The sequence below is a fragment of the Micropterus dolomieu genome, linkage group LG12, assembly GCF_021292245.1.
Source record: "Micropterus dolomieu isolate WLL.071019.BEF.003 ecotype Adirondacks linkage group LG12, ASM2129224v1, whole genome shotgun sequence".
In the NCBI taxonomy this organism is placed as follows: domain Eukaryota; kingdom Metazoa; phylum Chordata; class Actinopteri; order Centrarchiformes; family Centrarchidae; genus Micropterus; species Micropterus dolomieu.
In genome coordinates this window covers 26,734,854-26,757,477 of record NC_060161.1, presented here as the reverse complement: position 1 = coordinate 26,757,477, position 22,624 = coordinate 26,734,854, and the positions used below count along the sequence as shown (strand labels likewise).

General features: G+C 41.0%; 1 protein-coding gene across 10 annotated transcripts in view; it reads right to left on the bottom strand.

The window, feature by feature from the left end:
- dysf (dysferlin, limb girdle muscular dystrophy 2B (autosomal recessive)) overlaps positions 1-22,624 on the bottom strand; it is a 112,192-nt gene that overhangs the window by 17,759 nt on the left and 71,809 nt on the right. For 8 of the 10 annotated variants that reach the window (XM_046064127.1, XM_046064126.1, XM_046064125.1 and 5 more), the window contains 6 exons: positions 15,018-15,116; positions 6,517-6,645; positions 5,198-5,353; positions 4,780-4,871; positions 2,006-2,176; positions 1,632-1,774 (listed from right to left, as the gene is read on the bottom strand). In XM_046064127.1, coding sequence (XP_045920083.1) covers positions 1,632-1,774; positions 2,006-2,176; positions 4,780-4,871; positions 5,198-5,353; positions 6,517-6,645; positions 15,018-15,116 — 790 coding nt within the window. Of the gene's footprint in view, positions 1-354; positions 400-456; positions 680-1,631; positions 1,775-2,005; positions 2,177-4,779; positions 4,872-5,197; positions 5,354-6,516; positions 6,646-15,017; positions 15,117-22,624 lie in introns of those variants that run through there. The other 2 variants (XR_006827351.1, XM_046064128.1) reach the window with 2 other exon arrangements.

The window sequence follows — 22,624 nt, the reverse complement described above, 5'->3', positions numbered from 1 at the left end:
GGAAGAGGAAGAGGATGAAAACAAGGTGAGAGTGGAGAGAAACTCAAGCAATGGGAGGGGCAGGACAGAAGGCGAAAGGGAATAAAGGCAAAAAGAGAGAGAGCGAGAGATATGGGTGGAGTGGGAGTTCAGTGCGGAGTGATTTATTTGCTGTGAATTTACTGAACGTGTAAGCACCACTACACACATACCTGAATATGTGGATGATATAAATCTGTGCAGTGTGTATTTTCTTTAAACAGACTCTTTTTTAATGGTGGAAGGTCTGATGGAGTCGATCAGCAACAGACTGAAGGGCGTGTCTCTGTGTGTGTGTGTGTGTGTGTGTGCACTTGAAGCTTTCCAGCGTCTCACTCTTTCTGACTCCCGCTGGTTTTGTTTTCAATTCACTGTGACTCTCTATGGAGATGTATTAAAGGCAAAACAAGTCAGAAAGCACACAATTAATAAAACTACAAGTCAATATCTGAGATAGATACTGTATTTATCTAGTTTTTCAAATAAAGTTGTGAGCGTCTTAATAAATCAATGATACCTCTCCGCAAGATGCAATTTGAGCCATTGATCAGTACGGGACTGTAGGAAAATTATTACGGTGGGGAGAGGGGCTGAACCTTTTGTTGCACTCTTCCTTTAAAGCAAGGCCCTCCATAGCATTATTAATATTTCCCCACAATATCTGAAAGAAAATAACATAATTAAGTTGGCACAAACTGTTGTTAATGACTGAAACACTATAAAGAATTTAAGATGGTGCACTCCACATTCAACCTCAATAGCTACATGAAAAATTATTTCCGTACAGTCCCTAAGGTTTGCATTAGACTAAACACATAACAAAAACAATGGCAGAAGGATTTTAAAAGAAAAAACTCTATGATTGTCCTGCCGCTCTTTCCGCTGGGCCATCAACATTAACACTATAGCAACCGATGGTGTCGCCTAGTCTGTCTGTCTTTATGTAAATGCAGAATTGGACGTTGTTGAGGGATCTTTTCCAGTGTCGCGCTAGGACAAATCAATTCAATCTGATTGATCTTTGACACGCAATATCAAGAGGCTCTCCAATGTTCAGCCAGTTTGAGTGAGAGACTGACATTTCATTCTGGAAATACTGTTTGTTTAAATTCTTGTTTTATAACTTCATGGCGAAATAACTCGAGGGATGCTGATAGTCTTTAGTGACTGGGACAGGAGTTATACTGTCAGTAAAATGTTTCATGACATAGCATGTATAATTAACTAATATGTCGAGCATGCTAGCAACAGCTATTTCCTGTCCCTCCGGCTTTTGGCCAACCCAGTGATATTTCACCAGTGCATGCTTAGAAACAGGAACCACCCATATCTGGCTATTGGCTTCATATTCACAGTTTAAGTATTTCACACAAATGAGAAAGCCTGTGGAGGACACTGGGAGGCCTCCTGACGTCCTTTTAGAAGGCAGGCTAACAAAACGATGCTAAACTTACAGGTCACATCTACAAAAGGGTGTTTTACAGGTGAGTGATATAAGCAAACCTTGTTCTGCCTTTACAAGTCTGTCTCTGCTCACTTAAATCTTGATTTGCTGATTTGTTACAGCATATATTAATTTATTTTTTGATGATTTATGAGTATGTATTACTCACCAAGGTCTGCAACTGTGTACTGGTCTCCTCTGAAGTGGACTACGTCGTCTTGGAAGACAGGCTTTCGCAGGTTTCGTCGCTCACACACTCTGTGCAGCAGCCGACTGGGTGTCAGCTGGTCTCGCCACTGGTTTAATCCCGATCTAATGGGCGAGGGACATAGGAAGACAGTGTGTCAGATAGAGAGAGAAAGAGATGGAGAATGTAGTCTTTAACAAACTGGTTTTAACTGTTTGACACTAAAGAAGAGTCACATTACAAAAAACACTGGAAAACTAAGTATATAACAAATTTCAAAATATTTAAAAGAATATTAAAATTAAACAAAAAATAACAGGTGTTATAAAACTCATCAGGCGGTTGTGACTACTCACACACAGTAGGACTGCGGCAGGCCACACATGGCTCCATATTTGGACAGGAAGCGATTCTCTAGGTCGATCACTGTCTCTCCGATCTTCTCATCTTTGGTCAGCATGTCATGGTCATACAGCATCACCCGAAGATCCTTCTCCACCGGGAGGGAACAGGTGAGCTCGAACATCCTGAAAGAAAAAGAGGCAACAACAGGGGGACTCAGTCTAAGCTCCGATTAAAGCTTTAGAGGCTTTGCTATGGCGTCCCAAACCATCTGGCTGTGTGTAAATCATGTGGAGAAACCAGAGAAACGAATCCTCAAGGGCCGGTTTCACAAAGCTGTTTTAGACTGGTCTACAGTGTTAGTGTAGTGTTGTACTAGTCTAAATTTTGCTCATAGACTAGACTAATGCAAGTTAGACTGTTTCACAAGACAAGTTTCTAAGACTGACTATGCTCCGCTCAACGGTAGGGTTAGTTTTTTCCAAATCAAGCATTTCTTTTTGTTACTACACTCTGCTAAATATTCCAAGTAAAATGTCCTTATATCTCTTATACTGCTTCTTATTTTACCCAGAATTCATTGCAGTGTAGTCCTACTTAAGATAGTCAGGGTCTTCAGTGCTTTGATGTCTATCTGAGGTCTGCCTATGTACTATATCTAAGCCATAGTCAGTGTCTATCTTTGTGAAACCGGTCCCAGGACTATCACGAGACATCCGCTAAAGTTCACCTGACACGACATTTTATGACATAGCATAATGTGATGATGTATGTAATAGTTTGTGACGTGACGTGATGTGATTTTGTGCTGTGATGTTATATGACTGTTGCCAAAGAGTTGAGGCCCCCATAGGGTCCTTTGTGATTACAATTCTGGAAACTGGCAAAAATCAATCCCATTTTACACACATTACTTCCTTAACCTGAAATTGTGAATTTTTATAGTGCATGTAAATGTGATTATGCTGTTTTCAATGTAATATTCAGTCCTAAGAGAATGCAATGTCCTCTAGAAAGCGCATAGGGGGAAAAAACTGTTCTACTAGATAAGAGTCTTCACCTTCATGTCCAGGTTAAAGAAATTTGAATTTGACCTCTGAAGACTGAACCACAACAAGTAAAATAACTGTTATGTGAAGGACTCTATGAAAAGCTGCTCTTCACTGCTTGTTCAGCCAGTCAAGCAGTTCACAGCAGTCTGAGCTCTGAAGTGCACTGTGCGCTCAGTGCTTGTGCTGCGGTTGGTGTGAGTGTAGCGACCCCTAGTGGTGTGAAAATGAAAAAATGAAAAAGGCTCAGAGGGAGGGAAAGACAATGAGGAACAATGAGAAGGATCAGATAGCGAGTAACATATTAAAGAGTGAAGATAAATCTGTCAACCTGTTGAATTGTTAATTTCACTGTACAGTATGCAATGTCCGGACCGGAGTGATATGTTTGGGGTGAAAAAGACCAAATCCAACAATCATTTAACACGTTGATGAGAACGACCTTGAGTTTTCTGCAGTGTAGCAGCCACTTTTTCAGTCTACAACTAAAACTACACTTATATGTGACACAGTTCAACTTAAAAAAGGTAAGACCCTGCAAAATAACAGGTGTTTTTCCTTGGAGCTCCAGAGGTTGAGGGGCTGAGATGTGCATCACTAAAGCTACTAACTGAAAGGAAAAGGGCTTTATAGAGCAACTTAACACCTCCTCATATGTTCAAAAATGTACCCAAACTGAGGTCGCTGTGTCAAAATATAGGTGGATATTCCTAAATAAATGTGTTAGTTAATTTCTTTTACCAAATTACCACAAACAACGAACCCATAGCTCATTTTTGTGATTTCATCAGTAATTTACAATTTTCCAGAAAATTACAAAATAGAGTGTTTGTGTTTTAGGGCTGGACGATTAAACCTAAAATCAAAATCATGATCAAACCTCGATTACGATTATTGAACGATTATTTTGTTTTTGAACTATGTTTTTTGTTGTTGTTTTTTTCACCCTCATATTTCACTGACAATGTTTCTACTGTAAATATGCTCAACTCAAGCTGGGTTTATTTATTCACAGATTTCACAAATCTATTATCTAAATGTTATTTAATAAGGTATGGTTGACCTGCACATTATGACATGGCTCCCATATATTCAGCGCATTGCTGCTGCTGAATTATGACCACTGCTACTAAACTTTCACTCAATTATTTAATATCAATGTGGAACAAATGATTTTCACCGGCACACTGTGTGAGCACGGTAAATCACGCTTTGCTAGCTTCCTCTCCTCATTCATCAAAGGACGTCTACGTGACAGGTGCTGTTATAGGAGCAGCGGAGTTAGGACTTTTAACCTCAGTACAATGTGTGTGCGTAGCAAGCAAGTGGACGAGCGAATGAGAGAAAGCGAGCGGCAGAAAGTGACATTGAAAGCGAGCGAGTAATAAGTTGTCAGTCTGACAGTAAATGTACAGTACACAGTGTGTTCGTTAATAAAAGTCTGTCTTTTGTTTCCACAACTGCTGGAAAGTGAAGCCGGTTAACGCTAGCAGAGAAATTTATAGTCCTAAAAGGACTTTGGCGCTAGCTAACATCTCCATGTGCTTCAGAGTCTGCCTGCAAGGGTGATGTGAGGCGGACTGGATTCTCTGGAGGTCTGCAGACGTGATGAACTGTGGATTTGGGCAGCCCTCAGCACTCACAGCTTCCCAGGAACATGCCTGTATAGTCTATGAGTTCGGGGAATTCCACACGTTTGGTTTCAGCCACAGACAGATACAGAGCTCAAAATTACTTACTTTCCAAAGACAGGGTCCAGTGTACAGGGGATGTAGTTTTCATGGTCGCTGATGTTCTTTTTCCCCAAAGTGATTTTCACATAGGGGTCACACTGAAAAAACAAAGTGGGAGACAAGCTCTCATTTAACGCTTTCTATTGTTCTCCCATCCCCTTCTGTTGGTTGCACTTGTTTCATTTGGGATCATTATTACATTTGTCAGTAAATGCTTATTTCTTTCCTGACCATTTCAGAAGTACCAGTGAGCACCTCAAAACGTTGATACAAATTAAGTGTATAATATCTTTCCATCCATTTATCTACCCATGGCTTTTCAATTTAGCAACCAGGATTGTAAGTCTATTAAATTGGAAGACGAAAATAACATTCAGATACTCTCCCATCTATCTCCCTCTCGCTTTCTCCTCTGCATTCGTACCTTCCCGTTGGCGTCTTTGGGCTGCAGTCCTTGAGCCTGGATGATGTAGACTCGGACCAAACACTCCTCGAGGCCGTTGGGAGGTAGCTTTCTGAACTGTCTGGGCGGAGCAGGGGTGGAGGGGTCGTCCGGCAGCGGGTAGATCTTAAACATACCCTGATTAATGAGGGTGAGGGGGTTTGTGGGGTCAAAATAGACAGAGGGGAAATAAAACACTTGAATTCAGCTGAAATGAAAAAGGGAGTTGAGCAGGACATTTTGGCATGATATGATGTGAGATTCTGTGAAATGACGTAACACTTTTGTACGTGTAAGTAAGTGTGATGCGACGTGACGTGATGTGGTGTGACCTGACATGGAGAGATGGGACATTTTGTGGAGTGATTTGTCACGTTTTTGTGACGCTCCGACAGTTTGTACTTTCCTGACTTTGAAAATTACTTTGCCCGTGTGTGGTATTTTACTGTGCAAAGTAAACAGCTGAGAGCATAGCTGAAAACAGGTGGGAGACACATTCAGACGAGGTGTTTGAATGCTTCAGACTGATGTGATCAAATGAACGGCTTCAACTTACAAATTACTTGTTAAAAACCCTACAACATCTGCCTTTGGTTGCAGATCCATGGTATGTTCATGTCGTGCTGCTCTGCACCACCCAGACAACAATATGATCACTTGGAGAAGTTATTATTTGATGAGTCATTGTTGTCATGCGTCACTGTGTTTGGTTCAGCAGTTTCAGGGCTGTGATACCAATCATGCGACCTGCTGAGAGTGCATTTATTATTCACCACACCATCAGATCTACAGTATCTCACAAAAGTGAGTATACCCCTCACATATTTGTAAATATTTGATTATATCTTTTCATGCGACAACACTGAAGAAATTACACTTTGTTACAATGTAAAGTAGTGAGTGTACAGCTTGTATAACAGTGTAAATTTGCTGTCCCCTCAAATCACACAGCCATCACATAAAAATGTGAGGGGTGTACCCACTTTTGGGAGATACTGCATATGCCACCTTTACTCAGCTCATTTGCACTGCTGCACATGCATGAACTAATACAGCAGGCACACTTGAAGACACCCACACACCTATCTTTAGTGAATTAACTTGATTTGACGTGAAGTATGATGTGACTTAATGTGATGTAGAGGACGGGATAGAACATATAGCAACTTTTAAAGTTATGCAGTATAACACAATAAATTGCAACATACTACTTCTCTAAAAACAAAAGTAAAGTAATGCATATTGTGACGTTTCTATGCAGCATAACACAAGAACACGGCAGAGGAGAGCACAGATCTTACCTTGAACTCTCCCACCACTGAAGGATCTTCTCCTTCATCCTGAGTCTTTCCCCGGTACAGCTTGAAAGTCTGACAGAAATCAGAGAGACCCTCGAAGACCTCGACCTTCTCTAACTCCCGGTCATACACCTGAGGAAGAGGAGGGGAGTATTTACATGTTATGCTAGTACTGTTCATGTGATGCTCAAATAGAAAACTAAGAGACGGAGAAGGGGATGAAAGAAACAATAAGAGAGTGAAAAAGGGGAAAGAATGAGAAGTTAGAGCGAGACAGAGAGGGTTGAAAGAGGGGAGAAGAGATGAGAAATTACAGCCTGTTCCCAGGGTGTCAAATACTATTATAATATAATAATGTAATATATTAAATTATTATAATTATATTATAATAGTATAATGTTATTATATAAATATAATAACATGCTTTGTTGTATGGTACCAATGCACATGGTACCCTTTTGCGTCATAGTTGAATGCACTGGGGGAAAGCCCGTTAGCAATAGAAAAGTCCAACAAAGCACGTGGCAGGTGTGGACGAGTGGTCCAGAAACTGTAAGTAATATTACTTATTACTTATGTAATGTAAGTCACGTAAGTAATGTAGTTATTTTAGTCCAAACAAATCTTCAGGATCAGGACCTTTTGCGAAACATAACAAAATTGTGAAGTTTCACAATGTTATCTGCTAATTTTATTTTCTAACGTATAACTGGACATGGCATATTTATTATTGCTAACTTGACTGAGGAGTCCCACACATGCAAAAATGACGCTAAAGGGGTATCCAGGAAGTGACACCAAGGGTGTTGACCAAGCGTCCATATGTGATGAGTTGGGAATGAGGACGGTTTGGAAATTAGGTCTGGAAGCTGGAAGAGTGGGGTAAAAAGAAAAGGGGAATAAGAGAGTGGGCTCAGTGAGAAATAAAAAGAAAGATGCTAAGTGAAGAGGACAGAGGAACGGACATAAAAAGAGGAGAATAGGAAAATTGGGAATTGGGAAGGAGAGATGAGAATGAGGGATGAGACAAAGAGGTAGGAATAAAAAGATTCAAAGGAAGGAGCAGGTGGAGGAATGATGAGAGTGGATGAGAGATAAAAGGAAGGCAGATGAGAAAAGGGAAAGAACAGAAAGGAGGAAGAGAGGAACGACTAACCACATGCCTTTTTGAGTGTGCACGACAGGCAAGTATGAACTTGTTTCTGTGTTCCTGCGATTAATCTATTTCTACACCAACATGGTGTTCAGAAGAGTTTCATCTTTAAACAGAAACACACACAGTGGTATTTGCGTCTTTATTTTTAACGGTCTTCATCAGGCTGCCAACAGGACACACACACAAATTATTCTATATGGCATCATAGCTGAGTATTGGCCAGTGTGATTCCACTGCTATTGGATTTAAGCCTGAGCCAAAAGCTACTCAGCACTATATTACAGCCACACTGAAGGCGCTGGCACGAGGCAGTGTGTGTGTGTGTGTGTGTGTTAATCTGTACTAACTGTATCTGGGCAGGGACGACTATGTGTCAAAAGCACAAAAAGATTAATTTGTTTTCATTAGTGATGTTTGTTTACATCAGTCATACACACACACACACACACACACACACACGCTCCCTCATTCCTGTAACGTCTTTTTAATTAACAAAAGGGAACAAAGAGGTTAGTTAGGAAAGAGAGATGCGGGAGACGAGAAGAAAGAGGGAGGAGGAAGATGAGAGGAAGAAGGGTATATGGTCTAGGATTTGGGTGGAGAAGGGGTGAAAGAGTTGGAAAAGTAGAGTGAGGATGGGGGGAGGAAGAGGACAAAGAGAGAGTGATGAGGGAGATGATGTAAACGAAAGAGAGGTCTGGAAACAGCGGTTCATTTCACTACTTCAACACCAAACCCAGTACCCAGGGAGAGGGAAGACGAAGGGAGAGGGGAGAAGGTTTAGACAAAGAGCTCTGGGTTGTAGGGTTGACATATGCAAGTAGTAGACAATGTTGATTACCGCATCCTTCATAGAAAACTGAGTCAATTTGGTATTTTCAAGCCCGGGCCCTATTTATACATATCATGGGTCAAACTGACTAGTAGGTATAAAAGGTTTCAGAATCTGTGCAGTAGATGGCTTTAGCCAGCAGCCATTAACCAGCTGCAGAGGCTGCAACATATTCCTTCGGGGTAATAGTGCCCGTCAAAATGACGTCCACAAAAAGTGCTTCTTTTAGCCACCGAAAGGCTCAGACTGTTTTACCAGGTGACTGACAACATCATGGAGAGGATCCCCACGAGCGACTCCTGGTGACAATTTGTTTTTAACCAGAAACAAAAGTCTAGCTCCAGGGATCTCGTGAGAGGCAAGTTGTTGCGGTAAAATGACGATGGAAACGTGACTCAAGTTGTAGAGGAGTTGTGTTGGAATAACGTTACGAAATAAAGTCTTGCCAGCTGTTGCGCTATGTCCGTGGCTGATGGCTAAAGCCCTCTACTGCAGGGATATCAAAGCATTTTGTACGGACTAGTCATTTCAATTCCAAAATATGTGTAGGGCCCAGGTTTAAAAATACTGAAATTATCCTTTAGTTATAAATAGATCTATCCCATAAATCAGAAGAGTAGCCGGGATGTGCTACTATGTGACAAATTTGATAAAATTGCTGCTTTGACATGCATTATCTATAGAAAACAGGACAGTGACTCATCCTGATCAGTCAACCTGTGATGATGCAGGTGAAGATGCCGCTGGCTTGCATTGAAAACAACAGGTGCGGGTGTTTTGACGCATCAGATTGTGATAGTTTCTCTAATCCTGGAGTAAAATGAATTTGAAAAGAAAGAGACATTCAAAATATTCCATCAGATCTGCATGATCTGCATCTGTTTATATGCATATTTAAAGCATATTTTGGCAAACTCTGATGTTGGAGGTGAAAAGGATCACAAAAGAATCTTCTTTGCTGCTGTGAACAGGAGACAAGCGCGCCACGCGTAAACGGCAGGTTGCTCTATGGATAGTAACCATGGCAACGGCTTCTGTGCGCTATACAGCTGTAGCCTATTTAACTTAAGTTAAAATTATAAGCTACATAACTTTACCTAATAGGCCTACATCTAGCTGATAACTATTTAGTTAAACAATAATAGATTCTGGAAACTCTGGAAACAGCGAGGATCAGTCTCTCTTCCAAAGATTTGTGCTGCGCGTCGCGTACAAAAAGTTCAAGACAATTCAACTTCGGCAGCAGGCGGGTGTGCGCATCAGGCGACAACTTCAGCTCACTCTAACAGGGACACATGCTACTGAACATAGACTGTTTATGCTGCTCCCAGATAAAAGAAGAAAAATTTATATATGTTAACTCTTGTTGCTCTGAAGGTGCCTGTTATGATGTTATGATCATGGCTCTGGACTTAACAAGCTAGATAAAAGGTAGTTCCCTGGCAGTGGCAAATAACTTTGGTTTAATATTTGATTTGATTACATTAATGTTTAAGTTGCGATTTACAAGAAATATTTTATTGCTGCTGTGTAAAGGGAATACTGCTGGTAAAAAGCACCTTATTTGTTAAAAGTGCTTGAAAACCACATGTTATTACATTTTTGTGTATATAGCAGTACATTTAAATTAAAAGTGCACAATAGAATTCATTATTCAATTTTGCACATAACTATGCCATTAATTGCGATTATAAATTTGAATCGTTGCTCAGCACTAGTTATACCACAAAACAAAATACTATTTGTGTAAAGATGAAGCTGAAGTTGAGGTTGGAGGCCTGGAAGAAAGATGGGATGATGCAAATAAAACACGAGCCTGGAAACACGGGCTCACTGGACTACAACAAATCCCAATCCTCCTGCACCAAACGCAGTAGAAAGTGAAATGAAGGGGAGGAGGTGGTGAAAAGGGAAGACGAGAGGTGAACAAAGTCATAATGGAAGGATGGAAACAGAGGAATCTTTGTGAAAGCAGCAAAAGTAACCAATTTTATTGTCAAGGAAGAACGGAAGAAGAGGAGGAGAGGAGGGCGACTGAAGGCAGAAAAGAGAGGTGAGGAGGGGGTGAGAGTGTGCAAGGCGAGCGATGAGCCAAGGAAAGAGAGAGCTGACTTTACTGAAGGTAGAGACAGGAGATTATAAAGGATAGTACAAAGACCGTGAAGAGAAGTGAGGAAGAGGCCTCAGGCTGAGGAAAGGAAAAAAGAAATTGGGTTTTCAGCTGTTTTGAGATCAAGTGAAGTCAACAGCTTGCATTAATGAGTGTTGAATGAATGAAACTTATCTGACTTTGACTGATTTTATCTGATTATATTAATGATACAGCTGATCAATTTTAGGTTTTTAGGATAAATGTTTTAAGTCGCTAGCTTCATTATATGTTTAGCTTACAGTCACAGTCTAGCCAACATATCTGGCAGCAACAAGCATTAGCTGACTGTGTCTCCCAATCAATCGTCGCAAATTTATTTTGCAGACAACATAATGCCTTCTTATGCTATCGACCTAACAAGAAAATGGTTTTTAGATGCACATATTTGTCTGTCTGACAGAACAGATACGCTTCAGTTCTAATGACTTCCTACTTAAGGTGAAAATGCATGTCATACAAAGATTTTTCAAAAATGCAGTTTTGGTCCAGAGGAAAAATGCAGTATACTTCACTTTCTCTGGAAAAAAAAGACCAGAGCTTCTGTTGTTGTGAGCACTATTCATTTTGACCAGAATGAAGTAACTGCATATAAATGACTTACTCAGAAATACGATTTAGTGGAAATTACTCTTAAAAGGTCATGATGAAAGAGTTAATTGTTTAAGGATAACTACCATATCTGATCATTTGCTTTCACTTAGATTGTTACTGAACTAATTTGCTGTCATCAATTGTGCTGGACGAATCCTTGTGATTTCTCATTTGCTTAACTGGTTATGATATATTTAGCCATTTCCACAGCGGACCTCCATGACGGCGCCAGACAAGAGTGCTAAATTGCTGATGCAACTGCAAAGCTTCTGCAGTGGCGGGAGGAGTTGGAAACAGAAACAGAAAGGTGACAGAAAAGGAGGGGACAGCAGAGCACAGGCTGAGAGGAAAGGTGAAGAGAAGGAGTTTACCTTGGGTCAAGTCGAGGCTGGAAACTCTGTCCCAGCTGACAGTAGCAACCCAAAGGCTGTCGAAAGGGCAAAGGGAAGAGAGGAGGAAGGAGGGCAAAGAGAAATGAGGTGGCAGCACGGGGTGAGAGGAAGGTAAAGGAGGTTGGAAAGGTTGGAAACAGTGGCTCATTTCCCTGTGACAGTAGCAGATCTGACTGAAGGGGTTGTCAAAGGGAAAGAAAGTTACAGGAGACTAGAGGAGAAAAGAGGAGGGAGGGAATAAATAAAAAAGGAGGCACAGAGTAGGTGGGAGGGGAGGAGTGAGGCAAAGCGACGATGGAACCAATGGCTCATTGGTCATTTCACTAGTTTCCATCCAACTGTCAAGTGAATTTTGAGCAAAGTTTTGAAATGTCACAAAAACTCAAAGGCGACTTAGATGTGTTTCCATCAGCAGGGGTGAAACCATTTAATAGGCTTCCTGAATGAAAAAAATACACCCACTAGATGGCTAAATGGAAAGAGCCTTTCAAGGGTCAATGACTATTGGGCAAGCTGTTATTGTTCTCTGTTGTGCCATTTAGTTTGTAGCCGTATTTTAATGTTTTCATCTGCAAAAGAAGACTAAAACGTACTTCTACATAGGAGCACGTATGGCATGGCCTTTCTGGAACAAACGAAACGAAAGCTCTATAAAGAAAGAGGATGAAAGGGGATGAAAGAAGTAGAAAGGACAGAGTTAAAGCTGCTGCACTGATGTAAAATGGCTTTCAAGGGAGAGGTTAGAGGTCTAAAAGTCATAAAAAAAGGCTACATTCTGACATGATTAGTCATTTGTTTGGGCATCAGACAAGAGTGATGTGTGCTTTGAGTCCCGGTGGAAGAAAAGGTCGGTTTTTGGGCCGAGAGAATCGGGATAAGGGTTGAACAGAGCGTGGGCGAGACTGAAGGCAGACTCTGAAAGACAAACGCTGACGACGGCTGATGTGATCCCTCGTTTCGGACTTGCCAACATCGGAGAGCAGCCTTTTCCCTCAATCCATCCCGCTGCGGCGTTCCCGAAGCGAATTCAACACAGATGAGTCATCGAAGTCGCTCGGCAAATGGCCGGAATGTCGCGGCGCCGAGCTGCGAGGACAGGGCATGAGAAGAGAGGGGGAGGAGGGGAAGCATGGAGGGACCGACTGACGGGGGGAACTGGCAGGACGGCAAAAATGTGATTTAAATGGTGAAGTTTGGGGCAACAAGCAAAACATTTTAAGAAAATGGAACAAAGGGCTGCACTGTCTCCATCTTCTTCATGTTTTCCTCCATCGCTCTCCATCTTTCTTTATATCTTTCTTTTTTCTTTCGTTTCATTTTCTTTTAGTTATGTTTGTTATTTTCTCACCAACATGAATTTGGCCCAGATTTACATTTACAACCACGCAGACACACCAAAAATATTGTCACGGCCCCCGGCCCCTGATCCCCTCCAGTGTGTGTATGGGTGAATGATTTTGATTAGTTTTTTGCCTTTTGAGTGTTTGCTGTGTGCTTGGTCTTTGTCTGTCTCCCCTTCCTTGTTTCCCAGAGCTGGTGGGCGTGGTCTTCAGTTCCTCACAGCTGTGGCGCACCTGTTGGGTAATGCCTCATCACCACTCACTATTTAACCCTGGCCAACTCACCAGTCCTCGCCGGATTGTTGTGTAACTATAGTATGCTTCACCCCAGCCTCAGATCAGTCTAGTAACCCTGTGTCTCTGTTTGCCCGCTTACACTATCTGTTTCTCGTCTTCAGGAAACCCGCCCTGCTTCCCTGGATCTCAGGTCTTCCCCGCCAGTCAACGCAACTCTCAGGAGTGTCCTCCGCCTCGCCTTGCCTGCCAGCTTCCCCTGCTTGCCTTCTCCTATGGAGCCTGGACCTTGCCCCCCTCCCCCATCAGTTTTCCGTCTATCATTTCATCAATAAAACTCTTTTGTTCATCCCCCAGCTCCAGTCTGCTCTTGGGTTCTGTTACCAGACCTGACAAAAATGTATTTTTACTACTGATTAGTCTACTCACATTATTTTTTTTACCTTAGACAAAATCATAATGAAAATTATTAAAAGTCAAAAGTAATGCTTTGTTAAAAAAGTGGTACAAAAACACATTTCATGAAACTATAGACTGCTTTCATACCAGTGCTGGAGGAAGAAAATAAATAAATGTAAATTAAATAAATAAATAAATACATAGAAAAATAAATGTAACAAATGTAAACCAGAATATCTCAACATGAAGAGCTGTTTCTGTGCAATAAATCAGAAAAGTAATGAGTTGGAAATGTTCATTATCCTAAAGAAACCTCCCTGTTATCTCATTGTGCATAATCAGCTATTAGCATGTAGTGATCTGGATTTTAATGATTTAGTGGATAATTGTGCTCTTAACTAGGGCTGCACGATATTGGAAAAAACTGACATTGCAATATTTTTCTTTTCTGCGATATATATTGCGATGTGAAAAAATACAGGAATTTTCACTAGACGACTTCAATTACTCCATTTGAAAAGAATCAAGCATCCTAGAATTATTGGGGTGATTTTGTAGGGAAAATGCATAGAAAATTGAAAAAGTTGAAAATTTCCTTTTTAGTCTGAAAACAAGAGTGCAACCATCCTTTCTTGAGTTTTAATGCAGTTAACATATTTTATACAAAATAATAAATAATAATAAAAGAGCAGCTATGCACCAGCCCCTGAGTGGTTTACAAAAATGCTTTCTTTCTTGCAACCAGATCCACTGTTTCGGTGGTTTTCTCCTGTTCCTCAGTTATTTTTGTTGTTGTCGACAGCTAACAGGGGTGGGGCCTGCTTTCATAGTTTGATAAACTGATCAAGAACAATATTGTGATTAGTGGCTTGCTGTGCATGCAGAGTCTGCTTGTCACTCACTAGCAACAAACTCTTGATCTGTCAGAACCCTTAAATCTCAGTAAATTATGTTTCATCAGTCAGACTTCTTTGTAGATTAGTCATGGAAAATGAGAACCGGGCGAGTTTTACTTTTGTATCAAGTAGCGAAAAAGTTGGTGGCTGAGTTAATTTGACTTGCTTGACATTGCACTGTTCTGCGTTGTGACTATCGCGCATGGGCACATTGCGATGACGATGCAGAAACGACATATTGTGCAGCCCTACTCTTAACCCCTGCTGTCTATCGATGGTCGGGGGACATACATACAGTTCATTTCACACTGTTTGCGTGTAACCACCAAATTCTTGATGTATCTGATAATTGCCTGAAAACATTGATTTTCACAAAAACATTGATTTGAAAAAACCCCAACATACATTCAAACACATGCATAAAAAACATTACAGTCACATTGGAGATTGCTTTTTATATGGACATAACCTGTTTAATGAAGCTTTATTTCAGCCCCTTGGTTTCACTTTACCTTTAGCGTGTCGAAGCCTCTCTCCAGGTACGTCCCGTACTTGTTTTTCTCTCCAGTGGAGGCGTAGAACTTACTCCACCAGTCCATGAACTCCTCTCCCTGTTGGTCACATATTCGGAGGTCAGAGGTCGGTTGATAATAAACAGGAGGTCCTCAATCTAAGTGGATCTACACACTGTAGTTCACTAAAAGCGTTAAAGGATTTAGATAAAAACCACTAAAATGTGTACTTTTAGTTCTGTGTTTGCAGTTTTTATAAGCCAGTCACTTTGAATTCCAAAATTCAGTATAACATAACTTGTGACATAAATTTGATTAAGCATTTTCAAATTTAGTGAAGTTTTAGGAATATTAATTCTCTCGAGATCCACATGTAATTTTAAGTTGTACACTTCAAATGATTGTTCTTCTTGAAATATTTGCATTGGATTAAACTCTTTTAAACTCACATTTTTATTTTCATACAAACTGAGAAAAATTGACTGACTTCTCTGGAAACACAAACTATGTCATTGATGGGTATAATTTTGCTCAACTTTATTCCTGTAATGACCTTTGACCTTAAAAACACATGAAAAGCCCTGTAGTGAGTGTCATTTGCCTTTGTAGAGTAGCGCACCGCCGGGCTCAGATTTTTCCAATGATCGCATAGCAACATGGAGTTAGCCAACTCACGTCAACACAAGTAAAAATTGCCTCTGGTGGCTCTGTGGCATTAAGGTCATGGTATATGGGAGTCCTGAGGCAATGGAAATGGGCAAACATTAGGATGGGAACAGGCACAAAGTGGGCAAAACCAGAAGAAACATGTTATGGCAAAAAAACCCAAAATCTATATGAATGAAAATCTGCTGCTTTGCTCCGAGCTCTTTTTCATCACTTCTGTTACACAGAAATATTCTGCTGCCACATGAATATTTGCCACATCTATTGTCTTTTCCACTTATTATATCCTTATTAAACTGGGGTGAAAACGTCCTCAACGGACAATCAGGACTGTTCATGCCTGGACTGAATAGCTCATGTTGTTCTTGCATGTATTTTGCTTCTGGATGCATGATGTGTGAGGTCAACATCACTGATGGAAGTTGTCTGGAGACTTTGACGTTTTCCCTCCTTAGGACTGGGAATATATGTGATTCAGAGAGTTAGGCAGAGCTGGGACAGAGTCATTGTTTTGCAAGTCACAATAATAATAAGGCTCAAGTCTTGCATATAAAGAAGTGCCAAATCAAGACAATCAAGTCCTAAACCTTCTAAATCAATAACAAGCCACAGTATGAACCTTTGATTTAATAATTAACAGTTAGTGTGGTAAATCTACTGCAATAATAAACACTTTTTACAATCTGTATTTATTACTTACAATCTTTTCAAACCATTTAAAAAGCAAAATGATAAGGTGTGTGCTGGTTTGTTCATGAGGTTAAATGTTTTCATAAATGCTGAATGAGAGAATGCATTGAACAGATGTAAAATCATGACTTACGCTGTCTATAAATGTACAGTCTATGCTGAGGTACTTTGTCGATCACCCTCATGATCTAAACACAGTGCTGATGACTTCATCAGATTTCTTAAAGAAAAACATGGAAATTGAAAAATGTGCCTTTTTTCTGATTAAAAAAGGGGGATTTGAGACACCGAATCATGACAAGTTTAACATCAACATGTAGATAGACTGAGGTTGCTTGTCAGTCTAAACCTTGATGACACCAGTATGAAACTTTACACACATGCACTGCTGCATTAGGAGACCTCTCACTGAGTGTAAAGCAGTGATCTGGAATCTGTAATTTATCGCTTTCTTAAATGATTAAACAAATTTGCTCACAAACTTACCCATTGTAACATCTAGTGTCCGCAGTAAGAGTAAAAGGCAGGTTAGACAGACATTAAGTTTCATCATACACTGTACACTCAATCAATGCAGACACACAAACTGACAAGATGTAACCACACAAAATAACAGGATGAAATGCATTTTAAGCAACTTTTCACCACATTTCGTAACACTTATTCTCATTACACATTTAGGGTTTCATTCCAAAATGAAACTTACACCATAAAAAAAAAGGAAATAAATCCCTCTTACAAAATGACTGCTGGCATGAAGTGCCATTACAGTCTTACTATTACAGCCATGAGTCATCCTGAGGCCGGCCTTTACAATGTCGTTCTGTTTTGGAGGATAAAATATCTCCGTTATTGAAATATTGACTGATGGCTTTTTGCGGTTTGGATGTGAGTCATTTTGATTTATATGAAATGATTTTTGAGGGGATATATGGCATCCTTGAAAGAAACCCTGTTATGTGTTTTTATCAGGACTTTTATTTTTTTCAAGCATGAAGCAGCCTCGTTCGTCAAATTTACTAAAAGTCTGTTCACATTGGCAACGTCAAGCACTCTATGTAAACATTCATTTTTGAGTATTTTCTCACAGAAATAAAAACTTTGTCTGTGTGTGAGCGCGTTGCCTGACGCAACAAGGGAACAACGACTACAAAGATGGGGAATACCGAGGGGACAGATCAAACTACCAGCCTGCTGCATTTCAGTTTGACCCGTCCCCGCCCTGCAACCTTCAACCCTCCGAGGAACACTCCAGCTTAAAACACACTCATGACGCATGTACCACTTTTTCCTTCGTGTGTGTGTGTGTGTGTGTGTGTGTGTGTGTGTGTGTGTGTGTGTGTGTGTGTGTGTGTGTGTGTGTGTGTGTAGGCATAAATGTAGAACAGAAGTGATCTTATGGCATTGGGTTGGTGTGGAATCCCCTTTCTCCTACTTCCCACAGACTCATATAAACACACACACACACATACACACAGAAGGGGGAAAACTATGGAATTCCTCATTTTTCCAAAGTGGCAGCATGGCATGGAAAAGGGCAGCACGTGGAGTTTAACTAGGACATGACACACACACATGCATGGCGCTGTGTGTCTGAGGCATGAAGTGTCTGGTGTGTGTTAATGTGCCCTCTGTGTGCAGCCGGTGCCAAGCATTGATGACAGGAGTGCCAGAAATTGTGTGAGTGTGCCCACTAGTGTGTGTCAAGGTGTGTTCACTCACATCCACAACTCCTGATTCAGACAGATTAAGGCCGTGGGTGGAGTGTTCCAGACTGCAACGGATTTAGTGTATGCTAAAGAGATCGAACACATATGTGAACACACACACACACACACACACACACACTCACACACGCACATGCAGTGGTCTGGTCAGGGTGTCAGTGTGGTTTGCAGCCTATCATTACGCCCTGCAGGGAAAGCCAGGCTAACCAAACCAGACTGGCACCGCCAAGAACTTTGCGAGCAGAGCGACTGGATTTACATAACAGCTCCGAGCAGCTTCATAAATGCTTTTTGTGGGGAAATCCCTTCCACAGCAGTCAAAGGTCTGAGGTCAAAGCAGCAGCCCTGAAGCTGGAAGATCCTCTAGACAGTCCAGACTCATAGAGACCAAAACTCATCATGTCAAGTTGTCACCAGGAAGTAGCTCTCAAACAGCCAAATAGAGTAAATACACGGGATAATGTGTGACAAGTTCCAGGTTCCAAGTTTACAGTGACACATGTCTTGACCTCATATGATGGACGACTGTTCAACGGTGGACAAGTTCTCTACCACAAGCATCCAGAACAGCTTCATTGGTCCTTGTCATGGATTGTCAGTGTGTGGAACTCCGGAGGTATGAACACCTTTCTTCCTAAAGATATTCCCTAATTTCTTATTAAAAATAAGTCCACCAATTAAACGACAACATCCCAAATGACACATACAAGCGTTTTCTGATCTGATGCTCAGTAGAAAGAACATAATTTCTCTGTGCCCCAACCTGCTCTTTAGGCTGACCTTGTCGCTCTATAACAATATTACCTGACTTCCTCCTGAGCTCCCATAATAATAACTACAACAGGGCTGTTCCACTTGAACATACTGTGTGTCATTTTGGGGCACTTGCTGAAACTCCTGATGCTTTCGTTCTTCTTAAGAGGACCGTCTCGTTTTGGTGATGGTGTTGGGGGGCGTTGTCTAATGTGTTGCTCCAAAATATCCCTGTAACTGTTGAACTGGGTTGAGATCTGGTGACTGTGTGGGTCTATGCATATGAGTCACATCATTTTAATGCTCATCAAATGATTCACTGAGCCCTTTTGACTTTGGTTAGGAGCATAATCATGCCTCATCATCATCAATCATCAAGGGTCAAACAACATGTTCAGGCTGATAGCAAGTAAAAAGTAACAAGTGGGGCCTTTTGATTGGTCCGTCTTATTTTGATGCATTTAAAAGTAACTGAGTTCAACCTGAATGCAAATAACTGGTGAACATGTGGTGACCATGTAATATTTCCCAACTTGACAAGGAATTCCTGAACGTTGCACATTAAACAACTAATTGGTGCACAAGGGGATTTATGGTAGAGAAGGCCAATCATGTGCTATGGAGGGTCAACAGTCTGTAGGTTTTAACAACAACCAAAGACTCCACACACTGATTTGCTCTCCTTCCAGCAGATGGCATGAACTCTTATAAAATGCTGTGGTGATCATTTGAATGGCTGGGGATGCAATGGAACAGTGGACAAGACACATGTCTTTGCTGTGGGGAAACCTGGGCCAGGGGAGCCGGCTTGTGCCGGAAGGCTTGGACCCCGCTTACAACTGCTTGCAGTTCAAGTTATTATTATAATTCCTGCATCTGTATGTTGGCCGTCCACGGTACATGACTAGACACCCCTAGATTATGGGATAGTGACTGCTTCAAAAGACATAAAGACTGCATCCTCTCGATTGGGACAAAAAAGGCTGCATTTCTAAACCAAAGCTGAAGGAGACTTCAATACTAATGTATTCAGTCTAAAAATGACTTCACAGGATCCTGAATTGAGACCCAGTTTCAGTGTTTTCCTTCAGCATGGAGGTTGGATGTGCTTTGAGGAGAATTTCCTGAACCACCTGGACATTCTGCCCAAAACCTGCACTGATTTTCTATGAACCGATTTTGTATCTCCAAAATAAACTGGTCAATGTGAAGAATGTGGAAAGACTGGCACAGACGTTTCATCAGAGCTGTTCGTGAATTTGTCATTCCCTCCATTGTGGTTTCAAGGCAGACCAAACCTCAAGTAAAAATCTGTGGCATTTTCACATAAATAAATGTTTTCTTTGCTATCACTGACTGACATTGCGCAGTAGTGACTCCATCTATATCCAGTTCCTGAAAGCTTTTCCAGTTGCTGTTCTACACTGCCCGGCACCTCTTTTCTCCCCAGTAGAACTGGGGTGTAGCATTAGCAACGATAGCCACCACAGAATCATGGAAGGAGTAACACTTTTAGGATCCACTGAGCAGCAGTTTTGTATCCTTAATTTGACCAGGTGAATATCCACCAATGACACTTCCTGAAGCTTCCCCAAAGCTGCTAGCTTTGACTTGAGGGTTTTTCCCCCTAGAAAAGGTAATTTGCAGTTTAGAAGTCATTTTCCAAGCTAAAGGGCTAAACTTGGGTCAATAGAGAACATATTTTAGGTGTCTAGGTTACATAAAGCAATTGTTTCAAAAACATTAAGACAACATTTAAAAAGTAAAGCAGTTCCTATCCACTTGACACTTGACATAATCTCTATTGTCTCATCCAAAACTATGATATCTGGCCTTTGAGTGTGGCTGTTTAGAACAGGTAAAAACCTGTTTACCTTCAGGCATGGTGAGATGAGAGAAGCTTCTCAAGCAAAATGAAAAATTAACAGATTTTTGGCCACCAAGGGGGAACCGAAAACAAGCTTTAAACGCTGACATAGCATCTTTTAAGTTGATATAGTGAACACACCCAGCAGACACGGAACTTTAATTTTATATGCAGCCATTTAAATCCATCCATCCATCGTCAACCGCTTATCCTGCGTACAGGGTCGCGGGGGGCTGGAGCCAATCCCAGCTGACATCGGGCGAAAGGCGGGGTACACCCTGTACAGGTCGCCAGTCCATCACAGGCCATTTAAATCATAGTTATATAAAGAGATGTATTATAGCAGATTTAACTTGCACTTTTTAACTAAATTTTGCCAAGATTAATCACTAGATAGAGTGACATTTCAAATTCTGAGACATCTGTTTTTGTGTGACATTTAGGGATTGTTCATTCACAAGTATCTGATAATGCTGTAAGGTCTGACCTGCGTCGCTAACGGTGTATTTCTTTAAGCAATACACCCATACCATCCAGAAGTACATGGATACATTTGGATGACATTCTGGGCAGCAAATATGTGCGGCATTCAGATTCTGGAGGTGAACAGCAGCTTACATCAGTCTGCGGCTGAAATTAGCAGAACAAGTAAAACAAAAATGATTTAGTAAGCTATTTTGACATCTTGTTTCTGGTCACAGCGTCATTATAGAGCCATAAATGTGTGTTTCATAACCCAAAAAATGCCACAAAGTCACCTGGCATGTAGCCATTTCAGTTACTTTCTCTGGTTCTAAAGCAGCCAGGAAGGATTTATGGAACTAGAGGCAAACTACAACTTTTTAATGTGGGATTATAACCAAACTTAACTGTTTTTTTTGGTAATGAACTGGAATAGTTCTGATGAGAATAAATGATTGAGTGGAGACGCAGTACAAATGCGGTTTTTAAAGGAGCACAATTTTTTAAAATCCTGTCACCAATGGAAAACAGACATTAAACACAAAAAACATAGAAGAGATTTAACTTTTTTTTTAAATCCAATTACCTTTAAGGAAGGATAAAAAAAACAAAAAAAGAGGGAGACTGGTTTTATCCACAACAAATATCATCAAGCCTTTGATGCTGTTTATGAAACGCGACACATAATGTTAATTTTCCATCTGAGCGATGTTAGATCTCAGATATCTCGGGGGGGTTGCGGGGGGTTGAGGAGCCATACTGACAGCCGATCTTCTTAAACTTTTCCAACTCTGAAACTAAATCTGACTGATCCGCCTTGGAAGCTGGTCCACTGAGCACACACTCTGTTGCAGTAATCTGGTAATCATCAGACATACGCCCATGACCCATTTTTTTGGTCACGACCCAGAGATTAAGAAGCCAGGATTTACAGCACATGAGAGAGCGAGCTTTCTTTTTCTAATGCCATAAGATATTAGTCCTCCATCTTTTTCCTCATTTCAATCAAACTTGTTCTGATCCTTTTCCTTGCCTCTGCTTCTCTGTAAGTCACTTCTCCCTCCTTAACCCTGTCTCATTTATCCATCCCTCCCTCGGCCTTTAGTAACTGTCTGCTTAAAGAGAGTTGTGGTATAGAGGATCTACAGCAGCTCTGTTGACTTTGGCCCTGGCCAGACAGAAAGCCGAGCCTTTAATTTGACTGGTTTCAATATCTGACCCTTAATAAAACAAATATCTTTATTTGGAGAGAAAGAAATCACCCCCAATTACTGTCGAGCGAGGAGGGAAAGAGCACCACTGGATGTGTATATTTGTATGCACAGTCTGGCCCGGGTCAAGCTAAGACTTCAAATTGACCTGGCTTAGATAAATAAAATAGAAGAATGTAACAAGGAGCGTGGTCTCCTGTTCAAATCTGGGATCAGATTTCTTCTGTAACC